Source organism: Oncorhynchus clarkii, chromosome 24, assembly GCF_045791955.1.
Source record: "Oncorhynchus clarkii lewisi isolate Uvic-CL-2024 chromosome 24, UVic_Ocla_1.0, whole genome shotgun sequence".
NCBI classification, from domain to species: Eukaryota; Metazoa; Chordata; class Actinopteri; order Salmoniformes; family Salmonidae; genus Oncorhynchus; species Oncorhynchus clarkii.
Window position 1 is genome coordinate 2484996 of NC_092170.1, and position 24095 is coordinate 2509090.

Below are 24095 nucleotides of genomic sequence, written 5' to 3' on the forward strand. Positions count from 1 at the left end.
AAATGGTAGCGTAGTCTATTCAAACTGAGTGTGTATTTGATTTGTCATCAAGCAGTGTGTTTATCACTGTATAGGAGCACTGCTGACTGTGCCTGTGTGACAGATACATCTAACAGGGTATTTTTGGAACAGACTTGTCAGTGACTCAGATGTTATGAACCCAGCACACTCTCGCATCACGTGCCCCATCATGTGCTCCTGATTTAGTTTAACTTGTTTTTGTCTCCTTGCATTTATATCAAGTGTGAAAATATATTATGAAATCACCTAAGACGTTAACTCAACAAATGTCCATATATGCAGGCTTCTCAATTATAAATTAAGAGGCAGGGGAAGGAGAAGAGCAGTTAGGTCAGAGGGGTGGCCTCTTGCCTCAAGGTTTCACAGGACAAAGTGGCATAACTCCTCTGTGTTTATGTAACAAAGTAAATGTCCCATCTATCTTAACAGGGCTGCAGAAATTAGCAAGGTCAGTAATATCATCTGGGTGTTAGGATTCAGAAGGAATGTGTGAAGTGGCTTCCTCTCCTCAATTTGCACTGATCTAACTGTGACAATTCATAATAGGTAAAAGAGATTCAAAAGCTGGCTCATGGATGCCTACCGAATATTTGCTTTCCCCTGACCAGTTCCATCACCTCTGGGCAGATGAAGGAAATGAGACAAGAGGCCGTTTGACTATTTACCTCTAGTCTAGCAAGGCCATTCTTTCATATATAGTCAAAATGTGGCTGTCCGAAGCTCCCTTACCTCAAACATCTTCATTTGTTCTGTGAGAGACATACTGAACAAAAAATATAAACGCAACAATTTCAAAGATTTTACTGAGTTACAGTGCGTTCGGAAAGTATTCAGACCCCTTCACTTTTTCCACATTGTTGCGTTACAGCCTTGTTCTAATTGATTGTCATTTCCCCGCCCTCATCTACACACAATTTCCAATAATGACAAAGCAAAAACAGGTTTGACATTTTTGCAAATAAAATAACTCAAACACCACATTTACCTAAGTATTTAGACCCTTTACTCTGTTGAAGCACCTTTGGCAGGCAGCGATTACAGCCTCAAGTCTCAAAGAGTTCAATCTTGCTTCTCATGGTCTGAAAGTACTTTAGGTGCCTTCTGGTAAACTCCAAGCAGGCTGTCACGTGCCTTTTACTGAGGAGTGGCTGCCATCTGGCCACTCTACCATAAATGCCTGATTGGTGGAGTGCTGCAGAGATGGTTGTCCTTCTGGAAGGTTTTCCACAGAGGAACTCTGGAGCTGTCAGAATGACCATTAGGTTCTTGGTCAGCTCCCTGACCAAGGCCCTTCTCTCCTGAATCCTCAGTTTGGCCAGGCAGCTAGCTCTAGAAAGAGTCTTAGTGGTTCTAAATGTCTTCCATTTTAAGAATGATGGAGGCCAGTGTTCTTGGGGACCTTCAATTCTGCAGATATGTTTTGGTACCCTTCCCCAGATCTGTGCCTCAACACGATCCTGTCTCAGAGGTCTATAGACAATTCCTTCAATCTTATGGCTTGGTTTTTACTCTGACATGCACTGTCAACTGTGGGACCTTATATAGACACGTGTGTGCAATTCCAAATCATGTCCAATCAAGCGAATTTACCACAGGTGGTCTCCAATCAAGTTGTAGGAACATCAAGGAAAGTCAATGGAAACAGGGTGCACCTGAGCTCAATTTCGAGTCTCATAGCAAAGTGTGAATACTTATTTAAATAAGGTATTTTTAATAAATGTCTAAAAACCTGTTTTCGCTTCGTCATTATGGGGTGTGTAGATTGGATTAAATGCATTTCCCCCTCATGTTAGAATAAGGCTGTAAAGTAACAAAACGTGGAAAGGGTCCAGTGGTCTGAATGTATGTAAGAGTAAGAGACAAATTAAGTGAGTGAAAATTGTTTATTATAATTAAGACAAAGCTACTCTGCCACAAAGGTTTTGCAATTTGGTTGAATAGTAGCTGCTCTTGGACAGCATTGGTACTCATGACTTGGTCACCCCTCTCTGGTGGTCATTTGGTAATGTGCTCTACTTGTAACAAAACACTTATTTACACGTTAGGGCATGCAAACTTGATTAAAGCTGAACTCCGTAGTAGCGGTAGTCAAAATTATCCAACTCGTTAGTTTTCGCTCTTGAATTCTGAACGGTGCAGTGCCAGAATGACCACCCGAGCCCGGCACGCTATACGGTTGGGAAAATGTTCCTCAATCCAAAAATGGAATGTTTCGCTGTACTCCTAATTATCCCGAAAATATGAATGGCGAATCAAGAATATTGAAATATAGCAAATTGTGTATTTAACTGCCCCTTGCCGTCGTGCTAGGTTAGCTAAAGGTATATCAACTCATTGGTTTCAACAACACTTCGGTTGTGTTGTTGAATTCCTCCCAACGCTAGCAGTCGTGTTTTAATGGTATCCAATGGGCTGCTATAGCATTAGCTAGCCTAGCATGCTGACAACAACGGCCCGCGTTCTGGCATAGTGCCATCCCGACTCGAGAGAGAAATGAATGAGTCTGATCATTTGGGCTACAGTAGCGGGAAAGGGTGCCACCTCGTTATGTGGCCGAGCTCAGAAGCGTGGAGCAGCATGGTAAAAAAAAAGCAGTACATATTGATGTTGTGCTCTTCTGTCCCGCATTATGTCCGAGGGGAAAAAGGTGTTTGTCAATAACTTCGTTGTTGTAATATCGCAAACGGACGTGGTTGTTTCATCTTTGCGGATTGCAGTTGTGTTATTTCAATTGATTTTGATTAGATTTTTTTTAAAGAAGCGCGAGGAACAAAATAAGAAAGGGGACCAGGTTGTAAAAATACTATAGCAACCTTAGTTCAACGCCTAGTGACCTCGTCAAGACTCCATTGGTGTCAACAGTGGGATAGTGTTGTTGAAAACATGACTGGCTGGATCTGAGGCACAGTACCTTTTCCATAATCAAAGAAAGTTGTGAATCTCATTACTTGATGCTTGAGGACATTTTGTTTGCTACTTTTCTGATTTTGGGGGGGAAGAAAATTGAAGAGGGGCATCCGTTAAACAATTATTAAACTGTGTATGTCCTTATCAATCAATACAAAAAATACAAAACTTTAGAAAAATAACAACCATGTGATAGTATAATGGAATGCCCATTTCTACAGGATTCCTTGCTGCTGGCCCTTTCCTGCAATTTTCTTGGAGCACTCCAATAGAGCGTTGTGAATGTCTTTGGCGCAGGAGATCTGTGACTTGATCATGCTGAGGTACTGTGAGTAGGACAGGGACTCAGTCTGTACGGTGTCAGGCTTGGTGGCTGTTGGGACCAAGTTAGGAGAGTGCTTGGCACTGTCAATGCTCTGGGATAAGCACTCGTAGGCAAGCCGCTATTAGGGAAACAAAAGAGTAATAGTAAGCAGATAACCAGGCTGCCAGCTTTATCAATGTATAAACTATACTATATGTTATGGTGAATGATGCTCGGTACTCTAAAAGCCAAATAGAAAGACGTGTAATAAGAGGTGGTGAACAATTTCATTTTGTGTGTGCCTCACTAAGCAGAGCTCCAGCTGATCGCACAGGGCATAAAACTCTTCCAGACTCTTGTCAAACCGCTGTACACTGGCATCGCTGCTCTTTCTGAAATACAAAGGCATTAGGAAAGTTGTGCAGCTCCATAAAACACACATGCTGTGTGTGTGCCAGAGTTAGGGAAAAGGGGTACTTACATGCCATTGTCAATTGATGTATTATGCCCCAAATTTAAAGAGGCAATCTTCATGACATTCTAGACAGAAAATAATGCTTAGTTATTCTATATTTGATGTAGCTACATTTTGCAATACCTGTACATAGCTATAAGCATAATATTTTGTTACTGTGCAAACATATTCCATTAAAAAGCATTATCCCCCCCTGTCTCTGACCACTATTTGCAGTTCAACTTAAAAGGTAGTCATAAAAAATATTCCCTAGTTAGATCATTACTACTGTAATGATTACTATTACACTATAGGTAGTGTGAAGCGTAGCACAGACAATTTGACCAACCTTTACTTGTCGATACTTCCTAAATTCCAGACATAGAAGACAACGCATTGCTAGTTGCAGATGGTTCATTTAAAAAATCCTCTGTTATTAAATTAAATATTTTTTTTGCTCCATGAAGTAATCAAGAATGTGTACGCCGCCATCTTGTACATTTAAAATCTTCTCTCATTGAGACATGCGAGTCTCCACCCCAAAGTTCTGCATGTCATGAGTGACTCAGAAATATTGAATGCAGTGGTTGAATTGGGCCAGTTCCTAGACCCTGCACTTATAAATCCAAATTAGAGCCAGGTGGGGCTCTTGCACCTTTGGTAATGTTAATTTTGAATATAATTAAAAATTGTTGTCCACATTTAATATTTCCTCAGCCAACAACACGAGTAATCAACAACAGACATTTAATATTGCCTGCGCCCCAGACGCACAGAGGTCTAAGGCACTGCATCTCAGTGCAAGTGGCGTTGTTGGTTTGAATCCGGGCTGTATCACATCCAGCCGTGATTGGGAGTCCCATGGGCGCACAATTGGCCCAGCATCGTCCGGGTTTGGCCTGGGTAGGCCGTCATTGTAAATAAGAATTTGTTCTTAACTGACTAGCCTAGTTAAATAAATAAAAACAAAGTAATCAACACCAGATAATCCAATAGGATTGCATTTCAGTTGTTCAACTGACTATCCCCCTTTCCCTAGAAGGGTTTACCTATTCAATTGGTCATCTTGTCCCATTCTATGGGAGCAAATAATATTCCTCTGTGGGCTTTCAAATTTCGAGTGGCACTGGGAGAAGAATATGCATGCCACGCAGTTTAATTGCCACTTAACAGAGCAGGATCACAGCTTTCTATTCTACCTACATTTATTCCTCAACTGACAGATGGACCATTTTAAAACCAGGGTTTTTAACAGCAACATGGATTAGGCGCATAGCGATCACCAATGGCGTTGAATGCATTGTCGGAGATCTGAGCTGAATCTAACATTAGCTGCTAGCCCTTCTCATGACACCAATGGATGTATTGGAACGCTGTATCACAACCCATAGTGCGGCGCACAATAGGCCAACGTGGTTAGGGTTTGGCCGGGGTAGGCCGTCATTGTAAATAAGAATTTGTTCGATCGATTGAATTCTAAAGGTGGGCTTGAGTTATCTTGAGCTAGTCAGCTGACTACATCCTTGGCTGAGTGCCCCCCGCACGCCCCAGAAGGACCCCCACCTACCAAATTAACCACTGGTTGAATGACACTCACCTGACTCAATCAATGAGAAGATTTGAAAGACAGATGGCAGCGTACACATTGATTGATTACTCGAAGGATCGCCAAGTAAAGGTTGTTCGAAAATGCACTTCTCCCCCTCTGTGTGGCAGTGAAGAGACCAGACTGACTAGCCATTGTTTCCAGCTCATGTAAACAAAACGTGGAGTACCTGGAGGCTCTCTTTTAATTGTGGAATAAGCATTTTGAATCGATGAACTGGGTCGAAATCTTGCTGTTGACTCAACTGCTGTTGTTGAAGTGTAGCAGCTTGCTGCATTCCAACTTGTGGAATCGGTCCACCGGGTTGTTGCTGCGCTGCCATTTTGGTAAACTTCTTCGGTTAAATTTTTACGGGGGACTACATGCTTTCATTGTGTGTTGCCGCCACCTACTGGGTGGGGTGAAAACTGAAACTTTAACCCCAAAGAGAAATAGTCATGGAGTCGTCATGGATCCTTTTTTTAGGCACTCTTACTTTGGACAAAGCCTATGAGGAAAATTAATGGCGTTTTTGTAGGATTTTGGGATAAACGCCTTAAATAAGGTATGTGGTAAACACAGTCTTCGATCTTAAACGTTTTGTTCTAGGAGATAATCAGCTAACCTCACTTTGTGAATGTATGTAACAATAAAAACACATACTTCATAAAGGTCATGTTAACTGACTGCTATTATCTCATAGAACAATGTAAAATATATGCCTATATTAACCTCAGACCTTATTTTTCGGTGTTAATTCCAAAACCATATTATTTCCCCATAGGGATGGCCAAATGAACCAGAGCTCATTTATTTCTGGAAAGGACTAAATATATTTTCTATAAGTGAAAAACATAACTTATCCGTTGTAGTGACCAGATAGTCAAGTGGCTTCTCTATCAATTAAAAGTAAATGTCTCTTAAATGGAAGGCAGTCAGGAGGCAAGAGCATGTGTCACCATTCCAGCCAATGAGAGGGCAGATGTGTGCACAGCTGTGTTTTCTCAAAGTTGCCAGGATATGCTACTTATGTCAATACACTTGCAACACCCTAAGCATTATGTAGCGAATAAGCACAAAAAATGTGTTAACCAAATAAAATTACACAGTATGAGTCATAATACCCCAAAAACCTAGCTGTCAAACAGGGAAATAGTTCCAATCGTTTTTCAACCACTCTTTTTTTCCCCATAGCAGATTTTAGAACAATTAAAAGAAGGGCTGTGCTCTGTGAAAGCTTACCCTGGCATAACATTTTGATAACCATGTACAATGCAGTCAAAAGTATTCACATTTTTACAAATGTTGTGTTAAAGCCTTATTCTAATATAAATATATATATATATATATATATATATATTTTAAATTCCTCATCAATCTACACACAATACCGCATAATGAAAAAGCAAAAGCAGGTTTAGAATTTTTGGCAAATGTATAAAAAAAAAATATAAAAAAACAGATCACATTTACATCACATTTACATAACTATTCAGTACCTAGTACTTTGTTGAAGCAATTTTGGCAGCGATTACAGCCTTGAACCTTCCTGGGTATGATTCTACAAGCATGGCACACCTGTATTTGGGGAGTTTCTCCCATTCTTCTCTGCAGATCGTCTCAGGTTGGATTGCTGCACAGCTATTTTCATGTCTCTCCAGAGATGTTTGACCAGGTTCAAGTCCGGGCTCTGGCTGGGCGACTCAAGAACATTCAGAGACTTGTCCCGAAGCCACTCCTGCGTTGTCTTGGCTGTGTGCTTAGGGTCATTGTCCTGTTGGAAGGTAAACTTTCACTCCAGTCTGAAGTTCTGAGCAGGTTTTCATCAAGTACTTCAATCCATTCATCTTTCCCTCAAATCCTGACTAGCCTCCCAGTCCCTGTCGCTGAAAAACATCCCCACAGCATGATGCTGCCACCACCATGCTTCACCGTAGGGATGGTGCCAGGTTTCCTCCAGACGTGACACTGGGCATTCATGGTCAAAGTTCATCAGACCAGAAAATCTTGTTTCTCATGGTCTGATAGTCTTTATGTGCCTTTTAGCAAACCCCAAGCGGGCTGTCATGTGCCTTTTACTGACAGGTGTGTGCCTTTCCAACTCATGTCCAATCAATTAAATTTACCACAGGTGGACTCTAATCAAGTTGTAGAAACAGCTCAAGGATGATCAATGGAAACAGGATGCACATGAGCTCAATTGAGTCTCATAGCAAAGGGTCTAAATGCTTTTGTAGATAAGGTATTTCTGTTGTTTTTTTATACATGTGAAAGAAAAAAACATTTTTGCTTTGTCATTATGGGGTATTGTATGTAGATTGATGATGCACTGTAAATCTCTCTTAGAACAGGTGTCGTATTAATATATTGGCCTGTATTTACACCCAACAAATTAATTGCTAATTAGCTGCTAATGTAGCTATCACACAGAACTACAGATGCCATGATCTGGACGATACTGCCAAATTGAGGAAAAGCTAAGAATCTCTGGGTGAACTATCTAATGTTAGCTAAATGCAGTAATTCATAAATTGGCTAAATGTATTTAAATGGAAATTCTGTGAACTGTCTTTGGCAAATTTTACATTTACACAATACCTGTTAGTAAAGTTGTCAACTACACATGACGTGCAGGGGCTTGCATGGATTTGTAGTTGTGCATGTCTACTTTAATGCTAATTTGCATTTTCGAATCTGAGATTAAATGGAGCTGAATTATTGATAAAAGTCACCCTTACATGGTTATCCTACACGAAACACAGCCATTATTTTAAGTGTTTCTAAAATCCCCTCTGGTAAAAATGTATGGTGGAAAAGATATTGGAACCATTTCCTTGTTTGACCGCTAGGTGTTATGGGTATTATGACACCCGCTGTGGGGATATATTCAAGACTCGCTCATTGACCTCCTTACAAATACTCCTAGCTAGGTAAGCGAAAAAGACTAACGTAACCTACTGGGGAAGATTTCGGACCAAGTTATCCCTCTCGCCTTGTCCACTCTGAATATACTCAATAATACGTAAACTAAAAAACCCAACAACATGCTCAGTCTTATATTTTAATAAGACTGAGCATTTTGTTGGGTTTTTTAGTTTACGTATTATTGAGTATTAGATCATTATTCTCAACTTTCTCAACTTTATTCTCTACTTTCCATTATTCACAAGCTCTGGGGCCTTTTTGGTGAACTTTCAAATCCAGCGAGAACATCAACTACCGGTATCATACTCTCGCGCCTTCCATTAGTTACCACAGTCAAAATTGACTATATCGTAAAAAAAGAAAATATTTTGCTCTTAATGTAAGGTTAGGGTTAGCCTTCAAGTTGGGGTCTGGTTTAAAACCAGATTTTAAGGAGATAAATGGTAGAAATGGGCGGGGTTTATTACTTAGTGACTGTGGTAACTAGTGACAACCATAAAACGCCGTAGAGAAAGGAGAGTCCTAGTGATTCGCTTTTGGCTTACTGCAACACAAATCTAAAATGGCAGGAGCTGATGGAGATGATTCTCTCTACCCCATCGCCGTGCTCATTGACGAGCTTCGTAATGAGGATGTGCAGGTAATCACATATGCTCTGTTTATACGAGGTATTATATTGGTGTTATTTGTTTTACTTAAACATGTTAAATTTCAAATAGGATAGCTAGCTAGCCGTACCTTACATCCCGAGGCCCCTTGCCTTGGCCTGTTCGTGAAGTCTGCCTGGCGCACCCAGTCTGGCTAACTAGATAGCTAACGTTAGCGTGTTTCTTGGTGTGATAAATATCAACCGGAATAGCTACATGTCGTATTTAGTTACTGCCGTGTATAACTAACTGGTGTTAGCTAACGTTAACCAAGTGACCTAACGTTAGTAACTAGCTAACGTTAGTTTGCTGGGCTACTGTATCACTATGCTAGTTAGCAGCTAACTACCATAACTAGTTCATAAACGTAATCTAACTAGGTGGTCAAATTCGCATGTTAACTTGCAGAGGCACCTAGCTACTTTATTTTGTTACTGAAATATCAAAATGTACACTTCACACAACTTTACTGTAAAAGCATGTCTATAGCTGCTAACGTTAACTACATAGCTTCCTTCCTTGTTGTACCCGTCGGTCATCCAGCTCCACCCTGGTAATGGTTGTGAGACTATCATTATTGTAACAAACTAGTTATCTAGGTAACGACTGACATGATTAGTTATGTACTATATCTGCATCTTGCTTTGGTGTCTCTTTCAAAAACACCGATTTTCTATACTCTAGTTAAAGGTTGTATGTTCATAGGAAGGCATCTACATGGGAATATGCCCACGTCTGAAATAGTATTTTTAGTTGGCCTTACTGAAACGCTAAGATGGTTTTATAGATAATGGTGGCATCTCTTTTTAAGTTTCATGTAATAACATTACCTGGTATTGTCTACTTTCCAAGCTGCGACTGAACAGCATCAAGAAGCTGTCTACCATTGCACTGGCCCTGGGAGTGGAGAGGACCCGCACTGAACTCCTCCCCTTCCTCACAGGTACAGTGCATTCAAAGTATTCAGACCCCTTGACTTTTTCCACATTTTATGTTACAGCCTTATTCTAAAATGGATTAAATACATAATGTTCCTCATCAATTTACACCCTATACCCTATAATAACAAAGCGAAAACAGGTTTTTAGAAATGTTTGAAAATGTAAAATAAATACCTTTATTCACAAGTATTCAGACCCCTTTCTCTGAGACTAGAAATTGAGCTCAGGTGCATCATGTTTCCATTGATCATCTTTGAGCTGTTTCTACAACTTGATTGGAGTCCACCTATGGTTAATTGATTGAAAAGGATTTGGGGAGGCACACACCTGTTTAAGGTCCCACAGTGCAGGCCAGAGCAAAAACCAAGCCATCAGGTCGACATAATTGTGTATAGAGCTCTGAGACAGGATTGTGTTGAGGCACAGATCTGGGGAAGGGTACCAAAACATTTCTGCAGCATTGAAGGTCCCAAAGAACACGGTGGCCTCCGTCATTATTAAATGAAATAAGTTTGGAAACACCAAGACTCTTCCTAGAGCTGTCCACCCAGCCAAACTGGGCAATCGGGGGAGAAGGGCCTTGGTCAGGGAGATGACCAAGAACCCGATGGTCACTCTGCTAGAGCTCCTCTGTGGAGATGGGAGAACCATCCAGCAGCACTCTACCAATCAGGCCTTTAGGATAGTGGCCAGGCGTAAGCCACTTCTCAGTAAAAAGGCACATGATAGCCCGCATGAAGTTTGTCAAAATAAGATTCTCTGGTCTGATGAAACCAAGACTGGTTTGTGTCAAGATGCCAAGTGTCATGTCTGGAGTAAACATGACACCATCCCTACAGTGAAGCATGGTGGTGGCAGCATCATGCTGTGGGGATGTTTTTTAGCGGAAGGGACTGGGAGACTAGTCAGGATCGAGGGAAATATGAACGGAGCAAAGTACAGAGTGATCCTTGATGAAAACCTTCTCAGGACCTCTGACTGGGGAGAAGGTTCACCTTCCAACAGGACAACAACCCTAAGCACACAGCCAAGACAGTGCAAGATTGGCTTCGGGATAAGTCTCTGAATGTCCTTGAGTGGCCCAGCCAGAGCTCAGACTTGAACCCGATCAAACATCTTTGGAGAGCCCTGCAAATAGCCTTGCAGTGACGCTCCCCATCCAACCTAACAGCTTGAGAGGATCTGCAGAGAGGAATGGGAGGAACTCCCCAAATACAGGTGTGCCAAGCTTGTAGCGTCATTCTCAAGAATACTCTAGCCTCTAATCGCTGCCAAAGGTGCTTCAACAAAGTTGAATAGTGGATCTGAATAGTTATGTGAAAGTGATATTTCATTTTTATGAACTTGCAAAACATTTCTCAACCTATTTTTTTGCTTTGTCATTATGGGGTATTGTGTGTAGATTGAGAAACACAAGTTAATCCATTTTAGAATAAGGCTGTAACGTAACAAAATGTGAAAAAAGTGACGGTCTGTATACTTTCCGAATGCACAATGTCCTAAAATTAAGACCCAAGTTACAGCAAACATGAGTTGTTGCCCTCCCCTTAATTATGTTTCACACCTGACCTCTTGTAGACACCATCTATGATGAGGATGAGGTGCTTCTTGCCTTGGCTGAGCAGCTGGGCAACTTCACCATGCTGGTGGGAGGCCCTGAATATGTTCACTGTCTGCTGGTACGTATCTGTTGCAAACAAAATCTGTCAGTGAGCATATAATGCATACAGATATTCAACAGACCTGACAACACTTTATTTTTTTACTTATCCAGTCAGCTACACATACACACATTTATGTCCCTGTGTCTTTCTTCGCAGCCGCCGCTGGAGAGCCTGGCTACCGTGGAGGAAACGGTTGTGCGAGACAAGGCGGTAGAGTCTCTGCGTAAGATCTCCCAGGAGCACTCTCCTGTGGACCTGGAGGTGCACTTTGAGCCTCTGGTGAAGAGGCTGGCCAGTGGTGACTGGTTCACCTCCCGCACCTCCGCCTGTGGCCTGTTCAGCGTCTGCTACCCCCGCGTGTCTAGCACTGTCAAGGCTGAAATACGCCAGTGAGTAGCTATATCAGGCGGGATATAGCTTAGACCTGATTAACTAAGATCCCAATGGGATTGAAATATTAGAGGTGCGGACATTACTTTCTCATATCAGGGGTCCAATGCACCCACCTTCGGTAGTCACATACTAGCCTTGCAGGCCCAAGTCCATCAAATTGGGATGATTAACTACACTCTTCTGTAGAGCCAATCCAATGGATTTATGGTCTGACGGTTGGCGGGGTGTTCTCTCCACAGGCATTTCCGCACTCTGTGCTCAGATGACACTCCCATGGTGCGCCGCGCTGCAGCCTCCAAGCTTGGGGAATTCGCCAAGGTTCTGGAGCTGGACTATGTCAAGAGTGACATAATCTCCCTCTTCACCGCACTGGCCTCTGATGAGCAGGTACATGCATGTACTGAAAACACGCACACGGGGTGTCCTGTAGCATTGCGGTGGGAAGTGTGTGGAATTCTTCCAGCCATTTGCTAAAATCGACTGGCTTGTTGCCAGTGGAATTAACATGGCCATACAAATGAGATGTTTTTGAATGGGGATGGATGAATATTGAATGGGCTTAGAACAGTCATATTTCAGCGACTTCAATAGGTCACCCCAACTGGGACTCAAAACCGGGTCTAGCTATTGTTAACCCAACACCTCAGCAGTTACACCATGACAACCGGCCCGTGGGGGAATCACGTGTTCCCTCTGCATTTCTATGGTGTTGCGACAGTATTTTATTAAATTGGTACAGAATCAGCAATAATCCCATGCCCCCCCGCCTGTAGGACTCAGTGCGCCTGCTGGCTGTGGAAGCCTGTGTGAGCATCGCCTCGCTGCTGCCCCAGGAGGACCTGGAGACCCTGGTGATGCCCACCCTGCGCCAGGCCGCCGAGGATAAGTCCTGGAGGGTCCGCTACATGGTGGCTGACAAGTTCTCTGAGGTGAGCATGTGGAAACATTGATGTGTTGCATGTAGCCATAATGGATCAAAAATATTTTCTCCTTTACTGAACTTGGAACGGATGATATTCAGTGCTTCACATATGGTCACTTTAAAACTGCCTATCAGTAAACATGTTGTGCTAAATTGAGAGATTTGGCAGATGCAATTGCTGAAATGTTTGTCTAGGAAGAGTTATATTTTCAGTGGGATTACTGTATTGAATTTAAGTAATACAATCCAAGGGAGAGTAGTGGACATTTATGGGGCCTGTAATGTTCATAGTCCCCCAGCGTAGAACGTTCTTTTTGTTTTCTTTACCACTTACATTCACCACACTAATCAATTGATTTCTAACCCATATGACCTTCTCTTGTCATTTAGTATAAAATGGGCCATATTGCCACTTCCATAATGTTATAGAAGTTCGGTCAATCAATATAAAAGCTTTCAGGCAACCTCTCACAAATTAAAGCTCAGCATATGTTTTTTTTGTGCACCACACTTACTGAAAGGACTTCTACCACTCTCTCCCTTGCCACCATGAACTTTTGAACTTTGGTAGCATATGTTCCCGACCCCAAATCCAATTAGATTAGTGTGCTGATCAGCAAATCAGAGCAAGGTTAAAAGGGGGATTGTCAGAGCCGTAGATGGAGAGCTCTGCTGGATGTTAATTGCCATGCCCATAGCTTGTGGTAGACGTTCCCTCAACCAATTTAACAGTTGGCAGGAAACATCCACACAAATTAAAGCCTGGCAATGGCAAATCGTTGTGTGCACTTTCCCCTTTGCTACCATGGATTTTGTGGCCTGTGTGTTCCCAATTTGAATCCCATCAGTCAAGTGTGTTGGTTATGGAGTCTCACGCAAAGGTTTAGTGGTGGGTGTTAAATGCCTTGTCACTGACTCCACAGCTCCAGAAAGCAGTGGGCCCAGAGATCACCAAGAACGACCTCGTCCCAGCCTTCCAGAATCTGCTCAAGGACTGCGAGGCTGAGGTCCGATCAGCTGCCGCCAAAAAGATCAAGGGTGAGTGTCTGGATGCTATCTGCCAGTCATAAAGCCTATGTTGAAATAATGGTTTAAATGAGAAGCTTTTACCGTCTAATAGACCACGGTATTTACAATCACCATTTCTGCCCTCAGAGTTTTGCGAGAACCTTCCAGAAGACAGCAGAGAGACCATCATCATGACTCACATTTTGTCCTGTGTCAAGGTAAAAAAAAAAAAGAAGCCACTTGACTTTTATCCCTTTTTTATTCTGCTAACTTACGTATGCAGGTTTCTTTGACCTGTCAATTTCTCACTCACCCATGACTCACAAAGGGGCCAAAAAAAATCACTTATCTAAAAAATAAAAGCTGTTGTGTTCTGAAGTCTCGACAATAACGCATGTCAATCAATTTCTTGTGTTCAGATGTGCCAATGCGGAAGTAGCAGATATTTTTACACCCACAAATCCATTTTTAGCATTAGTATCTACTGAGCTGTTAAAGTGAGGAACTGGTTGTTTTTGACTGTACTTTCTATATGTGAGCCATGAGGATATTATGCTTTTGTAGGTTGGGGTCTATGGCTAGATGAGGAGTTGTGCTCAGTATTAGCCTTTGGACAGCAGGGGGCACTGTTGTATTCTAAATTACTTCCAAACCACCATCATTCCTATTCTGTCGAAGTGTAAGAGCTCACTGGTTGGTTCCCGAGTTTAAATGACACCCTTTTATTTAGAAAATATATTTTTTGGCGAAAAACGTCTCTTCCATGAACATCCCAACCAAAAAAAAAATGTGTTTACATTTGAGTTATTTACCAGATGCTCTTATCCAGTGCGACTTACTGCATACATTTTCCTACTGGTGTTGCAAGCGTCATACTCAAGCAACTGAGCCACACAGGACAGCTCTGTGCCGGGTCAGCTTGCATTAACTGATGATTCATTTCAACACAGAGGCTAGTTTCTTCCCCTCTATTTGAAAATACCATATTTGCTGTCACTGTGCACTGCAATGTCTGACTCTTTCTCCTCTGACAGGAACTGGTGTCTGACACCAGCCAGCACGTGAAGTCTGCCCTGGCCTCTGTCATCATGGGCCTGTCCACCATCCTGGGCAAAGACAACACAGTGGAGCACCTGCTGCCTCTGTTCCTGGCCCAGCTCAAGGATGAGGTAACACCAGTCACTACTGCTCCTACTCGTTCTATTCATTAAGTACCAAATGGTTGAGGGTGGGGGGGACTGCCTGGACTTGGAGAAATGTCTCCCGTGTCTAGTCTGATCTGATCACCCTCTTTAATATCCTCCAATGCTATTGACCTTGTTCAGGATCAGATGTACCTGGCTGGCTCCCTACCAGAGTAAAAACCTAGGGATGACCCTTATAGGGAGGGTTTGAACCTTTTTCCCTGGTGACATTTGTTCTAGTGGTGCTAGGCTATTTGATGCGGTTTTCAGTGACGTGTGGTTTCTTTCTGACATATCCTTCCTAAATGTAACATGTATCGCAGCTAAAATCCTGTTGAAGTAAGATGTCGGCATTAGCCGACACATTTACGTATCTCTGGTGGTTTATTAATACCAGAGTGGAAGGTTTTGGTAGATGAGGGAAATTGCACCGACAGCCTTCCTATTAAAAGATGTTCTAGTTGCCTCGCAGCCAAAGCTGACTTGACAGGGTTTATGTCATAAAGGATTACAGTCAGAACGGACAACCGAGGTGCGAAACACCCCAAATGACTCACGGATATAAAAAAAAATATCTGTATTCTTCAATATTTCTACTACATATATTTAGTCTCTCAGCTGGCTGCTATCTCTGTCGTCTCCTATTAGGGTCACAGAAAGCTTGATGTGAAATCTGTCTGCGCATTCTGAGGCTAGGAATCAAGGGACTGGCGGAAGGTCTTTGGCAATTCGTTTAGCCTTTTTTGCTAATGTCATGTCGAGATTGGAGCCAAGATTGGCATCATTATAAGCAGATAGAGATGCAATAGCGGTCACAATGACTTTTGCCACTTTTTAAGACCACTTGAAATAAAATGGCTTTAATTCTTAAAGTAAGACAGACATATGAAATGTAATTGTCCCCACAACTTAAACAAGAGATCCCTCTCTCTTGCCCTGCAGTGCCCTGAGGTGCGCCTCAACATCATCTCCAACCTGGACTGTGTCAACGAGGTGATCGGCATCCGCCAGCTCTCCCAGTCGCTGCTGCCTGCTATTGTGGAGTTGGCCGAGGACGCAAAGTGGAGGGTCCGCCTGGCAATTATCGAGTATATGCCCCTGTTGGCCGGACAGCTGGTGAGTCATCGTCTGCGTCCCCAAATGGCTCCCTATTCCCTTCATAGTGCTCTACTTGTAACTAGAGCCCTTGCACCCTTTTCCCTATATAGTGCACTACTTTTGATCAGAGCCCCCTGCAGTACCACCTCAGAAGACCTGTCTGTCACATCCTCCCTTCCCCCTAATCGCACATCTGTCTGTGGCCTACATCTGCCTTGTGCCATGCATATGTGCCACAATTTATGGTGGGCAAGTGCTCCTCACTAATATCATCCATGAATTTGTAAAAAAGAGCTATGCAAAGTAATTCAGCTAGCTTTATTTTTTGCTTTATGAGTAGAACTCAATTTTTGGTTGAATTGGAACCCAATTCAATAAGTGTTGCTTGCACTGTAATGTTTGGATATGGAAATGGTTTAGAAAAGTATTCTCTCCTAATCGCTCTTCTCCAGGGAGTGGAGTTCTTTGATGAGAAGTTGAACACCCTCTGCATGGCATGGCTCATTGACCACGGTAAGACCCCTCCCCCATACACCACTTTTCAATGCATTTGTCCTCTGTGCGCTTAGTCAGTAGTGTCCTCCTCCGTTGGACAGAGGTGGGGATCACGTCCCTGATGGATTGTGTCCCATGCTGCTCTCTAAGCTCTCACTGCTTCCCTCCTCCCCTGCATCCTATGTGGTTTGGGGGGCAGAGATGGAGACGCGTCAGGCTGCAGCTCTCTCTAAGCCTCACGGCTGTGCCAATGACAAAGGTCTGATGACAACCCAGTGACTTAGACTGGGAGAGGCCAAATTCTCTCTCCTTAATTGCTTGCTGCCTTCTGTAGCTGAGCTGGATAGAATGGGAAAACTACTGCAATAGGCTGCAACCCAAATGGCACCATATCCCCTATTGTGCACTACTTTTTTAAATTTAACTAGGCAAGTCAGTTGTGATACAGCCTGGAATCGAACCATGGTCTGTAGTGATGCCTCTAGCACTGAGATGCAGGGCCTTGGACCGCTGCGCCTCTCGGGAGTCCAATACCCATAGGGCTCTAATAAAAAGTAGTGCACTATATAGGGAATCTGGTGCCAATTAGTATACAAACCATACTGTAATACACCGTAACAGGAAGGCATTTGGATATGAGCAAATCAGCTATTTTCTGCAGTAGCCTTTTCTGTCAAGTTAGTCACATCTCTGCTCAATACAACATTGAATCTATCAGGGACAGGTTTTTGTGTTTGTGTTGACAACATGTAGTTGTTGACTATTGTATTTAGTCTCCAAATGTTTATTGAAACATAAATACATTTACACAATGAGCACTTGTCTCTCAAACATTGTTACAGTTGTTGGTTAGCTTGCTAACTATTGTTTGCCATATTAGCTTAGACATGAGTTTCCCTTTGAGTTTTTTTCAGCAGCGGTGGCAAAGTTAACGTGGAGGGCACGTAGTGCTGTCTCTGACCGACATGTTATGCTTTCTTGACAGCAGAGATGATCTGTTTTCAAGCTAATTCTCTGCAGTTCAACACATACAGAAGATTTGATAAAAGACCAAGTCCATATTACGGCAAGAACAGCTCAAATAAGCAAAGAGAAATGACAGTCCATCATTACTTTAAGACATGAAGGTCAGTCAATCTGGAAAATTTCAAGAACTTTGAAGTGCAGTTGCAAAAACATCAAGTGCTATGATAACTCTCATGAGGACCGCCACAGGAAAGGAAGACTCAGAGTTACCTCTTCCGCAGAGGATAAGTTCATATGTTACCAGCCTCTGAAATTGCAGACCAAATAAATGCTTCAGAGTTCAAATAACAGACACATCTCAACAGCAGCTGTTCAGAGGAGACTGTGTGAATCAGGCCTTTGTGGCCTAATTGCTGCAAACAAACCACTTCTAAAGGACACAATAAGAAGACGAGACTTGCTTCGGCCAAGAAACACAAACAATGGACATTAGACCGGTGGAAATCTGTCATTTGGTCTGATGAGTCCAAGTTTGAGATTCTTGGTTCCATCTGCCGTGTCTTTGTGAGACGCAGAGTAGGTGAACAGATCTCTGCATATGTGGTTCCCACCGTGAAGCATGGAGGTGGTGTGTCGGGGTGCTTTGCTGGTGACATTGTCAATGATTTATTTGGAATTCAAGGCACATTTAGCCAACATGGCTACCATAGCGTTCTGCAGCGATATGCCATCCCATCTGGTTTGCGCTTAGTGGACAATAATTTGTTTTTCAACAGGGCAATGATCCAACACACCCCCAGGCTGTGTAAGGGCTATTTGACCAAAAAGGAGAGTGATGGAGTGCTGCATCAGATGACCTGGCCTCCACAATCACAAGACCTCAACCCAATTGAGATGGACCGCAGAGTGAAGGAAAAGCAGCCAAAATGTGCTCAGCATATGTGGGAACTCCATCAAGACTGTTGGAAAAGCATTATAGGTTAGGTGAAGCTGGTTGAGAGCATGCCAAGGGTGGCTACTTTGAAAACTTAAAAATATATTTTGATTTATTCAACACTTTTTCTTTTATACTCTCTTTTTTTTTGGGGGGGGGGGGGTTTACTACATGATTCATTGTTATTTCATAGTTTTGATGTCTTCACTATTATTCTACAATGTAGAAAATAGTAAAAAAAGAAAAACCCTTGAATGAGTAGGTGTCCAAACTTTGGACTGGTACTATAATGTATTTGACCACTTTCTTGCAGGTATATCCCTTTTATGCATATTAGTGAGTACCTGGCAAATTTGGAGTGGTGGGGGGTGTTTGCTTTTCAAATTTATGCTAGTTGAATATAGGGGAAGTACTGCATAGCATTGTCAAAACGCCTCAAAATAAGACATGGTATCAACACAACGAGCTGGACCGAGAGCCACCTACGATTCCCATCTTAGTCAGGAACAATGACGAGAAGCTGCGATCTGACCGTTCAGAATCATTATCAGCCAACCTGTACATAAAGCCTTCAACAGCAAGATTGCATCTCTTTTGGCCTATCGCATACATTGTATACTAAACGGTACGTTCAAAGTAGTATGATTAGCACACAGTATGTAGTTTTAGTAAGACGTTGGTAAGACAGGTTTTAATATCCCATATCCCAACAGGCTATTGGCATGGTTCTTCTAACCCCAATGTGGTTCTCTAGCAGTCTTGTTTATGGCTGTATTAGGGGCCAAATAGGATTCGGTCAGTCAATGGTTTAGAAATGTGTTGTACCCAGGCCCCCTGGTCTCCCGCTCTTTGTCCAACAGCTAGTATCGATTATCAGGAAATCAGGCTTGTGTGTACCCAGATGTCAAGTCACTGTATTCTGGGCACAATTTAGTGTTTTGAGCAGTTCTGCAGTCACTAGCCTCTTTAGCCATGATTACTGATGGGCATGTTTTCCATGCGAATGGGATTTTTGCCAATATTGTTACAAGGCAAACAAACTGACAATAATCCAAAGATGGCTGCCAAACTGGAATGGAAAGAGCTCAAAAGAAGCGAGAATCCTGGCAAATTTTCAAGGGCTGGGTATTTGATGTTTTTACTGAGTATTGTACTGACTGCCTACTCTTGTAGAGTTTTGATGTCTAAATTTAACTTTGATCTGTGTAATTGAGTTTTGTACACTTTCTTTTTGGTTAGATTGACATTTCAATTGAGAAATGCTAGTCAATAGGTTCAATTAATATTAGTGTCAGGGCTTTCCTTTACCAAACAATCTTTTTTTTTCTGACAACTACAACAAATATACTACGAGTCCTAATTTCTATCTAGTTCTACAGGCCAAGGTCTCTAAGCATGTTTGTGTTGTCGACAGTATACGCTATCCGCGAGGCAGCCACCTGTAACTTGATGAAGCTGGTGGAGAAGTTTGGAGCCGAGTGGGCCCAGAACACCATCGTGCCCAAGGTGCTGGGTATGGCCAACGACCCCAACTACCTGCACAGGATGACCACGCTCTTCTGCATCAATGTGAGTCCTCCTGACCTTCATACCACACACACAACCCTCAGACCATAGGCTTATACTAAGATGGAAGCTAGATCTACTCAGGTTTTTATAAAGCTAGCCATATTACCAAGGTGGATATTGATCATGTAGCTGCCGCCAAATAAAGTGGCTTGTACCTTCACGTGCATGTCGCACATGGGTAGTTGAACGCCAAACTATTCATTGAGTTGACGCTGAACCATCAATCCATGGGCGAGTCAATGCCGCATTTTCACTTTTGCCGAAATCAACAGGAAAGAAGATCTTGCAAATTTTGCAGGCTGAGGTGTAAAATAGGATATTAGAAGTGGGTATTTTATTACACATCATTAGTGCATTGAAAAGCACAACAATGCACAAACAGCCCCCCCCATCAATAAAATGATTGTATTAAGTCATACAAAAGTTTTCCTGTGCGTGAACTTTCAAATGTGTGATGTGTATTTTATTACTATTAACACATTTGATTCATAAAATATTGAATCAGTCTTCCTCAAATTAAGCGGATGATGCAATCTTTGCGAAAGGGAGGGAATCTGATTTCAATGGTCCTCGCCTCGCGGCTCTGTCATTTCATTCCGGGTAAGTGGAGTTAGGCGCCTGCCCAGGAGCAGGTTAGTTATGAAGGATTCTTTGCATAGAAATGTACCTGGCTAAAAGGTGAGACACTTTCGTATGACCGGTTATCCTGCGTTAAACTCAGTTGACCAAAGTTACCTCGCTTACCTTTCAAACCTGATTTGTAGTATAGGGCTCATGTCATTAAACCTGAGATGGATTTAAACCAAGCCATTTTTGAAAAACATTTGTTTTAAAAGTAAATCATACTGTTTTATCATGACTTATTTTACATCCTGATATTCTAGGCATTTATCAGATGCTCTTATCCAGAGTGACTTAGACAAGTGACTAACAATCATTTGTTTATGCGTTGTTGGTTTCCATCCACCCCAGTCACTGTCTGAAGCCTGTGGCCAGGACATCACCACTAAGCATATGCTGCCCGTGGTCCTCAAGATGTCCAACGACCAGGTGGCCAATGTGCGCTTCAATGTGGCCAAGTCCCTCCAGAAGATCGGCCCTGTCCTGGACAGCAAGTAGGTCCTCCTCATCCACCACAAAGCCCTCGTTCAGGCATACCTGAACAACCATCTCCAATGATTGTACACAGTCTACATCAGGGTCGTTCTCAGTAGGCACAAAATGGGAGAAAATATTTTGAAACGGAGGAGGCTCTTGCTTGAACTGGTCCAGTAAGGATGCTCGTTTTTTATTCCGTCGCAGAATGTTTTGCGTCTACTGAACATGACCCAGAATGTCCAAGCTTAATTCTAGCACTCCGCTAATCTATTATGGCATGGGAGTGTGGGGAAAATGTGTGCTTTGTCTGAAAAGTTTTGTTTTTCTCAGTGCCCTGCAGACTGAGGTGAAACCAGTCCTGGAGAAACTAGCCACAGACACCGATATGGATGTTAAGTACTTTGCCCAGGAAGCTATACGTGGTAAGGGTAGTACACTGTCCATTTTCTTCTATGAAGTCTCTTCATAGGGCCACGTTCAGTTTGGCACGTTGTGGCACATTGCTGATAAATGTCCTTAATAGAGCTGCCGTAAGTCCTTGTGCTACATGTCAAAGAAGCATGTTTGTTAGGCTGTTTCTATATTATGTACAATGTTATGCCCTGCTGAATGTGTTGCCCAATGTGAACGTTAGTCCATCTTGTCATTCTTCTGATTCCTTGTGTTTTTCCCCGTAGTTCTGGCCCTGGCATAAACCAACCCAAGCTTGGCCATCCAGAGGAAACAACAACCCAAGATGGCACGACATTGAAAACACTTTTCACAATATATTTATTGATGTTCAAGAGCAAATGGTGAATTAATGGCGTCTATTAACATCTATTCTTTTTTTTTCTTTTTACTCTGAAAATAAAATGTCCAAGAAAAGCGCAGGCTTCTAATTTCCCACTCGCTGTAAATCTTTTGCTTCTCCAAGTGTGATGAAACGTGCATTTACGCACAGTATGCTGACCACTGTGCATAAGTAACATTTCTGGTTTGACCCACACATTCCTCCCCGTACATACATAGCCGTTGACTGTAACGTTACTATTAGCACGGCCCCTTTCGCTGACACATTTCTCTGTACGAAGCACCCAGAACACGCAAGCCATCTCTTGGTTGCTTGTCCAAGTGCTAGACACATGCTATTGCTGCAGCAGATGGTGAGGAAGGCTGTTTTATTTGCTTGTGAAGAACCGCAAGGCTAAGGCACCCACAGATTTGTTTACATGTGCTGCTTCCTCTCCTGGGACATTTCTCATGTATTCAGAAAAGCTGTTGTGCAGCACCCCATCCTCTCTTTCTGTCCTGTGTGTCTACAATGAATTACGGTTTAATTTGTTCGAGAACATTGTGGGTTACTCATTTCTATCTAGACTTAAAGGGATACTTTGATTTTTGCGACGATGCCCTGTATCTATTTCCCCGGAGTTAGATGAACTTGGGGATACCATTTTTCCCCCCTTTTTTTTTCTTTGTCTGTCCACTATGAAGGTAGTTTCATGAGCCAAAGTGAACTAACGCTAGTTGGCAACTTTGTTCAAACTGCACACCGAGACAAATGGTATCCACAAGTCTGTTTGTTTGACGCAGGGAGGAATTGTGGGAGAATTTGTCCACAATCTCTCTTGCTATATTGCTCTTAATTGTTGTGCCAATTACTGATGAGCAATGGCTTTTTTTTGGTTTTCATAAGGTTTAACTCTTGATTGTCCTATTTTATGTCAATGTTTTCTGTTCTCTAAAGACAAGGCATCATTCCTCACGGGTTGTCAGTCAGTTAAACAAGGCTGACCACTACAGCTAAAATGACAGGAGCACTAAGAATAGCAGGGCTCTGTGCAGGTGGTTGCATAATGTTTTATTATTGGATGGGAAGAGGGAGTGTGAATGATTTGGTCAATTACGGGCAACTCTTTCCCTCATTGTCTCCCTCCCCACTTCCCATCGGTCTCTTAAATAAAAAATTAAAACTTGAGTTTCCCATATTATGTAGACCCCACTTTGGTTTTTATTGACATCTCCTCAATTGTGATGCTGTACTTTATCTTGAACTGAATAAAGTAATATAAAAATGTGGTTGTTTGCTGATGTTCTTTTACTCTAGAAACCTTACAATATAACCTTTTGCATTTTAGTGTTGTAGCTGTTTAGTTGTCTGCACACCCAAGGAGTTTACAGATTTTGCTACCTTTTTAAGGTAGTCCGCGAAATGATGTTGCACAGCAGCACTGTAATGAGCTAGATTAAAGACTACTCCACTGGTGGCTTTGGGTATCGGTGAAATGGGCAGCCATGTCACCAGCCAGGGCCACATCTTGCCGGGGGGAGCCCGCACAAAAATTCTGAATGGTGACATTTGCGCAATCGGTTTTCTATCGCTCATTTGCACGTCACATTAATGATGTGGGACTGAGTCAATTAACCTTATTGGAGTGGGCACCCTGATTCTAGTTTGTGAGCTAGGTAGGCTACTGCTTCGGAAGGTCTCCTACTCAGAAGTTTGAGATGGGGCGGGGGTAGGTTGACCTCAGAACTCCCCGCTTGAAGCCCGGGGTACTGTAGGGGGAAATCTATCAGATAGTGCACCTCTAACTTTTTACAGTACTAATGCAATTATTAAAATCAGTCACACTACGAAATGCTACCAAATAAACCACAATTCATTCATAATACTGTGAATATATAGTTTGATATTGTTGCATTTTTTTCTGGTTTGTGCGAAATTGTTAACGAGTAGTATAAAACCAGTCTACACACAATGGTGAATTGATTTAGTCTTGACTCTTGGTTGACAGTGTTGGGGGATGAGTAATGTATTGATGCTCGAGTGCCAAATCAACACAAATGGATAAGACAAGGATGCATGCATGTGCATGTGTTGCTTGCTATGCTATTACACATACAGCGACAATATTCCGTTTTCAGTCCAACTAGCATATGGATATCATTTCACACAGTTTCATCATGATAATGTGTGTAGCCTGCAGCAAAACGA

General features: G+C 42.4%; 2 protein-coding genes across 2 annotated transcripts; one reads left to right on the plus strand and one right to left on the minus strand.

Moving 5' to 3' along the window:
- Positions 1-3: 3 nt before the first annotated feature.
- Positions 4-5682, minus strand: LOC139382484 (mediator of RNA polymerase II transcription subunit 29-like). Its single transcript, XM_071126561.1, has 4 exons — positions 5462-5682; positions 3714-3772; positions 3540-3624; positions 4-3371 (listed from the first exon to the last, which is right to left on the minus strand). The coding sequence occupies exons 1-4, from the start codon at positions 5612-5614 to the stop codon at positions 3144-3146; spliced, it is 525 nt and encodes a 174-aa protein (XP_070982662.1). The 5' UTR covers positions 5615-5682; the 3' UTR covers positions 4-3143.
- Positions 5683-8691: 3009 nt separating this feature from the next.
- Positions 8692-23176, plus strand: LOC139382485 (serine/threonine-protein phosphatase 2A 65 kDa regulatory subunit A beta isoform). Its single transcript, XM_071126562.1, has 15 exons — positions 8692-8836; positions 9696-9786; positions 11363-11463; positions 11605-11837; positions 12081-12228; positions 12615-12770; positions 13687-13801; positions 13919-13989; positions 14806-14940; positions 15898-16071; positions 16506-16566; positions 19863-20017; positions 20990-21132; positions 21446-21537; positions 21793-23176. The coding sequence occupies exons 1-15, from the start codon at positions 8759-8761 to the stop codon at positions 21807-21809; spliced, it is 1770 nt and encodes a 589-aa protein (XP_070982663.1). The 5' UTR covers positions 8692-8758; the 3' UTR covers positions 21810-23176.
- The last annotated feature ends 919 nt before the right edge of the window (positions 23177-24095 follow it).

What these genes read in the sequence shown, in the direction of transcription:
- LOC139382484 (XM_071126561.1), bottom strand. Translation starts at nt 5,614, where the DNA reads ATGGCAGCGCAGCAACAACCCGGTGGACCGATTCCACAAGTTGGAATG. An exon ending in AATTAAAAGAGAGCCTCCAG is followed by an intron (nt 3,773 to 5,461) that starts GTACTCCACGTT and finishes TTTTCTGTCTAG; the next exon opens with AATGTCATGAAGATTGCCTC. An exon ending in ATCAGCTGGAGCTCTGCTTA is followed by an intron (nt 3,372 to 3,539) that starts GTGAGGCACACA and finishes TTTCCCTAATAG; the next exon opens with CGGCTTGCCTACGAGTGCTT.
- LOC139382485 (XM_071126562.1), top strand. Translation starts at nt 8,759, where the DNA reads ATGGCAGGAGCTGATGGAGATGATTCTCTCTACCCCATCGCCGTGCTC. An exon ending in TTCGTAATGAGGATGTGCAG is followed by an intron (nt 8,837 to 9,695) that starts GTAATCACATAT and finishes CTACTTTCCAAG; the next exon opens with CTGCGACTGAACAGCATCAA. An exon ending in ACTCCTCCCCTTCCTCACAG is followed by an intron (nt 9,787 to 11,362) that starts GTACAGTGCATT and finishes GACCTCTTGTAG; the next exon opens with ACACCATCTATGATGAGGAT.